Source organism: Leucoraja erinacea, chromosome 28, assembly GCF_028641065.1.
Source record: "Leucoraja erinacea ecotype New England chromosome 28, Leri_hhj_1, whole genome shotgun sequence".
Taxonomy (NCBI): domain Eukaryota; kingdom Metazoa; phylum Chordata; class Chondrichthyes; order Rajiformes; family Rajidae; genus Leucoraja; species Leucoraja erinaceus.
Genome location: NC_073404.1, coordinates 14,760,901 through 14,768,680, shown reverse-complemented (window position 1 = coordinate 14,768,680; position 7,780 = coordinate 14,760,901). Strand labels below are relative to the sequence as shown.

Sequence of the window (7,780 nt, the reverse complement as noted above, 5' to 3'; positions counted from 1 at the left end):
GTTAGCATTAATGCCATTCCACTGAATCCTAAACACATGTAGGCATATCTGGTCAAATGAGATCACCTCTCACTTTTCTGAGCCCCACTGAATATAGGCCTACACTTGCTGATCCTACTTCTGAAGACAACGTTTTCACCCCAGGAGTCAATTTAGTAAACTTCTGAACCGCCTCCAATATAAGAGACTCTCCCTCGTTAATCACGGAGACCGGACTGTCAGCTTTACTCTGGGTGTGGTCTCTCTAAAAAAAACCTTGCTTTGTTACTCCACCCTTCTTGCAATAAAGGGCGTCTAAAAACCATTCTTCCCAAACTGCAAACTTGCATTACAATCGCTTCACTCTTTTAAATCTCTGTACACTGTGGATAGTTCGATTGCAATCACGTGGTGTCTTTCCGCTGACTCGTCAACACGCAACAAAAGCCGTTCACTGTACCTCAGTACGCGTGACAATATACTAACCTAAATTAAAATAACCATTGTGGAAACATTCAACTTGCACAGATTATTATAGTCTATGGAGTAATTTAGCAAGTCAAGCAGCATCTCTGGAGAACATGGATAAGTGACCCTTCACACGATATTTCAGGTTGTAACCCTTCTTGAAGCGTCATCTATCCGTGTTTTACAGGGATGCCACTTGATCGGATGAGTTACTCCAGCACTTTGTGTCTTTTTTTGGTTAAAGCCAACACTTTGCAGTTCCTCGTGTCAACTTATTATTGTGTATAGAAAGGGTTAATTAAAAATCTGGTACTGAGGAAGCGTTCAGAGAATAATGATCGAATAGAATAGAATATTATATCAAAATAGAGAATGATTTAATTCAGATTGAAACCAGAACTTTCAATCTAAACAACAAACTACAAAGATATGAACATAAGTTGACTTTGCTACACACAAAACCAAATTAAAAGTAAACAGCATTTACCGACACTTGAAGTATTAATGCACAATTTACAGCAAATATATGTTCCTTTCAGGCACAAAAGCACAACAGGAAAAGTGGTCCAGCTGTGGTTAACAAGGGAATTCAAAGATAGCTTTAGATGAAAGGAAAAGGCTTATTATGTTGCCAAAAACAACAGGAAGTCTGAAGGTTAGGAAACTTCCAGAGTTCAGCAAAGGACCAAAAGATTGACGGACCTAGAATAAGAGAGAAAAATAAAAACAGCATGTGAAATCTTCAATGGATGTAGACAAACTAACGTGGGTCACTGACAGACTAAGACAAGAGAAACTATATTGGGGAATAAGGAATTGGTAAAGAAATTAAACAAATGTCTTCATGGAAGAAGGCACAGAAAACCTCCTGGAAATCGTGAAGAAGAGATCTAGAGAGAGTGAACAGGTTCCAACAGATGTGAGTGTGCCTTTTCCCTGGGTCATTGTCACAAAGGTAAGGTCGGCCTTCCTGAGGATGAACTCCCAGAAAGCAACTGTGCAGATTGAGACCCTGGCTGTGTCCTTAGGACCTGCGCGGACCAACTAGGAGGAATGTTCCCGGACATTGTTAATCTCTCAGAACTGGCCCACAGTTGATGGAATCTCCAAGGCCCTACACACATCCATGGAACACCTGGATAAGAAGGACACCTATGTCAGTTTCCTATTCATCGACAATAGCTGCGCTTTCAATACCTTTATCCCAACCAAGCTCCTCTCCAAACTTGGAGTCAACACTCCCCTTTGCAACTGGATCCTTGACTCCTGACCAACAGACCTCAATAATCGACGATAGGTGACAAACCATCCTCCACGACAATTCTCAATACTGGTATTCTGCAAGGATGCATTCTCAGCTCCCTACTATATGGTTTATACACTCACGACTGTGCAGCCAAGTATAAATCCAACTCAACCTACAAATTTGCAGATGACACCACATTAGTGGGTTGGATATTGAATAATGAAGAGAAGGAGTACAGAAAGGTGATTGGGAACCTTGAAACTTGTTGTCAAGACAACGACCTGGTAACCGAAGATAGACGCAAAATGCTGGAGTAACTCAGCAGGACAGGCAGCATCTCTGGAGAGAAGGAATGGGTGATGTTTTGGGTCGGAACCCCCCCTTCAGATAAGGGAAATGAGAGATATAGACGATGATGTAGAGAGATAAAGAACAATGAATGAAAGATTTATATGCCAAAAAGTAACGATGATAAATGAAACGGGCCTTTATTAACCTGGTAACATTTCACCTCCTTGCATCTCATGATTCCACTGACCTCTGCCTTCAAAATATTCACTCCCACTGCCCTTTGAGGAAGCATTCTGGAAGCTCACAACCTTCTGAGAGAAAAGACTTTGTCTCATCTCTGCTTCAGTGGGAGGTCAACGTTATTCCCTTCATCTACACGTTGTTTCCTCAGTACGCAGGACAATAAACTAAACTAAACTAAAGGTAGGAGTCAGCTTCCTCCTGTACCATAGCCTCAGACCTGGTCAATAATGGACTTCAAAGGCAGGCAACCAGATGGAAGATTCAGCTCAATAGTTTTGTCTGGATATTCTAAATATGTACCAAGATCCTTCTCATATTTTAAAGTCAAACAGAAATCCAGCTAGTCTTTTTTTAAGGGCAAGGTGTTGTTTTATTATTTGTCTTCAACCAACCTAAATAATACAGATAACCTGGGCATTTTCACTTTGTTTGTGAAACATTTTCTGGGGCAATTTTGCCGTTTTACATTTGATGGATGAATGAGCACATCTTCAGAATGTATGTTATTGGCTGCAAGATTATTTGGGACCGTCCTGGGGTGATAACCGACACGGGAGAAGCTCTTTGATGTTGGAAATGCTGTGGTCAGCTCGCACTTGGGACTTGTTATGAGGTGTCAGGCCAGTGACCGGGGCGAGTGAGTTTGAAGTAGGTAGTGGGGACAAACTTAGTGAGTTTGAAGTAGGTAGTGGGGACAAACACACCGAGCCAGGGAACGGGTGAACGCGCGAAGCTGAGAATTATGAGGAACAGCCACTGATGAAGCAGTGGGGTGGGGGGTGATAAGCGAGGGAATGGAAACAGGCCCGCGGTCAGTCTGGTGCAGGGAAGTGGTGGCAAGTCGTGTCAGCTCCGCCGCGCCCACTAAAAACACGGAAGCGGGGAGAAGGAAGGTTTGTTACAGCGCTGAAAGTCACAAATGCTGGAGTAACTATGCGGGTCAGGCAGCATCTCTGATCAGTCTGAAGAAGAGTCTCGACCCGAAACGTCACCCATTCCTTCCCTCCAGCGTTGCTGCCTGTCCCGCTGAGTTACTCCAGCATGTTGTGTCTACCTTCGGTTTAAACCAGCATCTGCAGTTCCTTCCTCCACATTTGTTACAGCGCTTTGTTACAGCGCTTGCCCGGGGCAGCGGCGGGGCATGGTGAAGGGGGAGGGAGTCTGTGGAGGGGGTGGGGGGTGGAGGGGTGTGTGGAGGGGGGAGGGGCATGTGGAGGGGGGGGGGGGCATGTGGAGGGGGGGGGGATGTGAAGAGGGGAGGGGTCTGAGTCTGCCTGCCCAAACACACCTGCGGATGCAGCAGCAGCGGGCGGATCAGTCGCAGCTCCGGTCCCGGGACTAGCGAGTGGAGTCAGGCAGCTCCAGCGCAGCCAGGAGAGAGCGGAGAGCGGCCGGGGCGCGGGCAGCGGGCAGCAGCAGCATGGAGAAGGCGCACAGCAAGACGGTGGAAGAAGTTCTCGCCCACTTCGCCGTGAATGAGAACACGGGGCTGAGCCCCGAGCAAGTGAAGCAGAGCCAGGAGCGCTGGGGCTTCAACGGTGAGAGAGCGGACAGGGAGCCGTGGGTGGGTCTGTCCGCACCCTTGGGTGCCTCGTGAGAGCCGTGTGTGGGTGGATGGGCGGTCGGGCAGAGCACCCGTGGGGTGGTTGGCGGCCGGGCGGGAAGTGCACCCGTGGGTGGCGGGCAGTAAATATGCGGACAGTGGCTGTGGCTGAGAGAGTGGGCAGGGGCTGGAGGTGGGCTAGTGCATGGCAGGGCGGGTTGCCTGCTGGCAGGTGGGCAGATCGGAGGGTTAGCAGAGACCCTTGTGGGTGGGTAGAGTACCTGGTGGGTGGGTAGACTACCTAAGTGTGGTTGGGGTGAAATTGGTGAACAGCGTGCCGGGGGAGTGGGAGGGTGAGTGGGCAGGGTATGGTGGGTCGTGGGTGGGTGTGCAATGCGATATTGTCTGTAGGGAAGAATGCCTCTTGTGCCTCGGGAAGGGTGTTATGGTGAAGTGCGAGCTAAAGGGGGAGATGAGGGTTGAGGGAACGGGGAGGTGTCGGGAAGAACAGTGCGTGGGGGGAGGCAGGGAGAATGAAGGGAAAGGACAGTGAGCAAGTGTTTGACAGAGAGATCACCTTTGGGTGTGTGGTAATGGGGAGACACTTGCATGCAACCCCAAACCTGGTGCAGGTAGAACACGTCCTGTGGATTAAATCTGCAGGGGGGGGGACTGGCGAAGCGGATTTAAACCGACGACAGACACACAAAAGCTGGAGATTCAGTGGGTCAGGCGGCATCTATTCAGAAAAGAAACGGGTGACGATTCGGGATGAGACTCCTTGGCAGGACTGCCATATGACGAAAGAGTGGGTCGACTGGGCTTATATTCACTGGAATTTAGAAGAATGAGAGGGGATCTTATAGAAACATAAAACATTCTTAAGGGGTTGGACAGGCTAGATGCCGGAAAATTGTTCCCGATATCGGGGGAGTCCAGAACCAGGGGGTCATAGTTTAAGACTAAGGGGTAGGCCATTTAGGACTGAGATGAGGAAAAAACGTTTTCACCCAGAGAATTCCACAGATTTCTCTGCCACGGAAGGCAGTGGAGTCCAATTCACTGGATGGTTTCAAGAGAGAGTTAGATATAACCCTTAGGGCTAATGGAATCAAGGGATATGTTGAGAAAACAGTAACGGGGTACTGATTTTGAATGATCAGCCATGATCATATTGAATGGTGGTGCTGTCTTGAAGGGCCGAATGGCCTACGCCTGCACCTATTTTCTATGTTTAAAACTGAAGAAGGGTCTCGACACAAGATGTTTCCTAATCCTTTTCTCCAGAGATGCTGCCTGACCGGCTGAGTTACTCCACCTCCAGTAGACTGATGATTTGGAAGCCTTCTCTCTCTGCCACTGGGTGGAGGCTATTGGTGAACATGCATTGGCAGGGCAGCAGCCAATGATTTGCTTACACTCCATGGATATCCTGAACCCCAATCTCATGCAACCAGGGAGGAGTTGATTTGATGTGAACTGTGCTTTACTGCAGTCTGTATGTGAGGGGGAATGAATTAACTTCATGTGAATATGTTCACATATTCTAAATTTACAACCATTGCTTAAAACGTGTTATGGTTGGAGGCCGTGAAGGTCTCCACAGTAATCGTAGAATGTACGTAACACCAAGAGTAGTTTGAAGATTGCAACATATGGCTGCAAGGAAGGCAGGATTGGAATGCTTACAGTTCTGAGTATAATCCCACAAAGGAGTCTCTTCCCAGAGTAGGGGAATCGAGGACCAGAGAACATAGGTTTGAGGTGAGGGGGGAATGATTTAATAGGAACCTGAGAACCTGAACCTTTTCACACAAAGTGTGGTGGGTATATGGAACGAGTTGCCGGGGGAGGCAGGTACTATTGCAACTTTGTCTGTGGGATTCTCTGCCTCGGAGGGTGGCGGATAGCAGGTTCTCTGGATGCTTTCAAGAGAGAGCTAGATAGGGCTCTTAAAAATAGCGTAGTCGGGAGATATGGGGAGAAGGCAGGAACGGGGTACTGATTGGGGATGATTAGCCATATCACATTGAAGGCTTGAAGGGCCGAATTGCCTACTCCTGCACCTATTATTATATTAAATATTTAGACAGGGACATGGATAGGACAGGTTTAGTGGACTAGTGTAGATGGGACATTTTGGCCGGTGTGGGGAAGATTGGATGAAGGATCCGTTTCCACGATGTGAGACTCTAAGGCTGAAAAGAGTAGCAGTCGGTCAGAGGAATGTAGTTCAGTCAGGCTTGGGTCATGAATGCCCTTGTGGGCTGTGTGAGCATCTGTTTTTGGTCTTGGTTGTATTAATATTCATGCAAAATTAATGTTTTGCATGCTCCACTAATTCCACAGTTAGCGGCATGATGTTTGCAACAGGGTGGCAGAGGGGCACTGGCCTGTGACCTGACGGCGGAGCGGGCCGTGTGGTGATGGATTCCCCACTCTGTCACTCTGTACAATGCCATCTGTCGCAGATCTCTGACCCACCGTGCAAACAAAGGCATGAAGCCGGCCAAGCTGCAAATCGCATCAATAAATTACTGCAGAGACCAAACCAGGAAGCAAAAAGTGTACGGAGGAACTGCAGATGCTGGTATAAACTGAAGACAAACACAAAAGGCTGGAGTATCTCAGTGGATCAGGCAGCATCTCCGGAGAATGTTTTTCTTCCCTACAGATTTTGTTTTTCCCCAGAGAAAAATACTTTTTTCTCCAGAGATGCTGCCTGACCCGCCGAGTTATTCCAGCCTTTTGTTTCTGTCTTAGGAAGCAAAAGGCATGATTATGATTTACTGCTTTGGGAAGTGAATGGATCATTGGCTATCTGAGAATTAGTTAGCTAAACTGCCACATTTAAAAAATAAATGTCATGGTATAAACTTTAAAAGTTAATCAGAGGGAATATGCAAATTACTTTTCCCGTATTAAACTGTGCAAATGCAGGTGCCAGTTATTGCTGTTAGCTTTTCACTGTTGACAGCAAGCAAACAGTTTTGTGGTTATTACAGCTTCAAATTCTGTCCAGAGTCTAATATGATTGAATCGTGTTGCAATTAATTGTGCAGAGCAATCTCCCTCCCCCTCCCTCTATTGTGCGGTAAACATCAAAGCAAGTAATAAATATGACCATTAATATTTTTGCATTGCTTATTTTCTGATGGGCCAGCCTAAATTCGAATTGTTGCTTGAGTATATAAACTGCCCCACAGACATGAGACCTGTTGAGTCTGTTGGGTGACCCTTCTGAGTGGAGCCACGGGGCCCTTGTGTTGGTTAACCTTCCATTGAACCTGTGGTTCCCTTTAGTCTATGAGTTGGGTCTTGAAAGGAGGCAAAAGAGACTTGTGCATGTCTGTGTGAAACACCGCAGTCGTTTCGACTGCATCTCCCTGGGTTTTAATTGTGCGACTGCTGTTGTATTTTATTTTATAGGTGTTCTATTTTATTCCAACTCATCGAAAAATGTTTAAAGTTTTATAGCTTGCTTTAAACGTAAATAATTTGTGTCAAACATCTACCTTGAGTATGTTGAGGAAATGTATACATCTGTCTGTGGAATAGACTTGGATTCTCCGAAGGTAGACACAAAATGCTGGAATAATTCAGTGGGACAGGCAGCATCTCTGGAGGGAATGAATGGGTGACGTTTCGGGTCGAGACTCTTCCTCAGATTCTCCAAAATGCCCGTGCAGTCCTTCAGCACAACTGGCATTAGAAAAACGTGTCTAAGCTGACATTTGTACTGCGTATGATGAGCTAAATGCTGCACTGTCCACAGAGCTCCCTCTGTCTCCTACACTGCATCTTCGTTGTGACAGGAGTGCTTTTCCTTTGAAGTGCTGGAACAAGTGAATGTGTTCTTGGTCAATTGAACCCACAGAATAGTCCAAAACACAGCAGTGAAGCAATATCATCAGCCCAGCAGAGGGTTGCTGTTGCTACTGCTGCTGCTGCTGCTGCCGACTCCAGTTCACTTTTAATGTTGCTGCTGCTTCACTGCAGAGTGCTGGGGA

General features: G+C 46.9%; 1 protein-coding gene across 1 annotated transcript in view; it reads left to right on the top strand.

Moving 5' to 3' along the window:
* The first annotated feature begins 3,493 nt into the window (after positions 1–3,493).
* The window catches only part of atp2a3 (ATPase sarcoplasmic/endoplasmic reticulum Ca2+ transporting 3), a 129,556-nt gene continuing 125,269 nt past the window's right edge, over positions 3,494–7,780 (top strand). Inside the window, exon 1 of the mRNA XM_055657834.1 lies at positions 3,494–3,765. Within this exon, the coding sequence (XP_055513809.1) occupies positions 3,648–3,765 (118 nt within the window). The 5' untranslated portion in view covers positions 3,494–3,647. The remainder of the gene's footprint in view (positions 3,766–7,780) is intronic.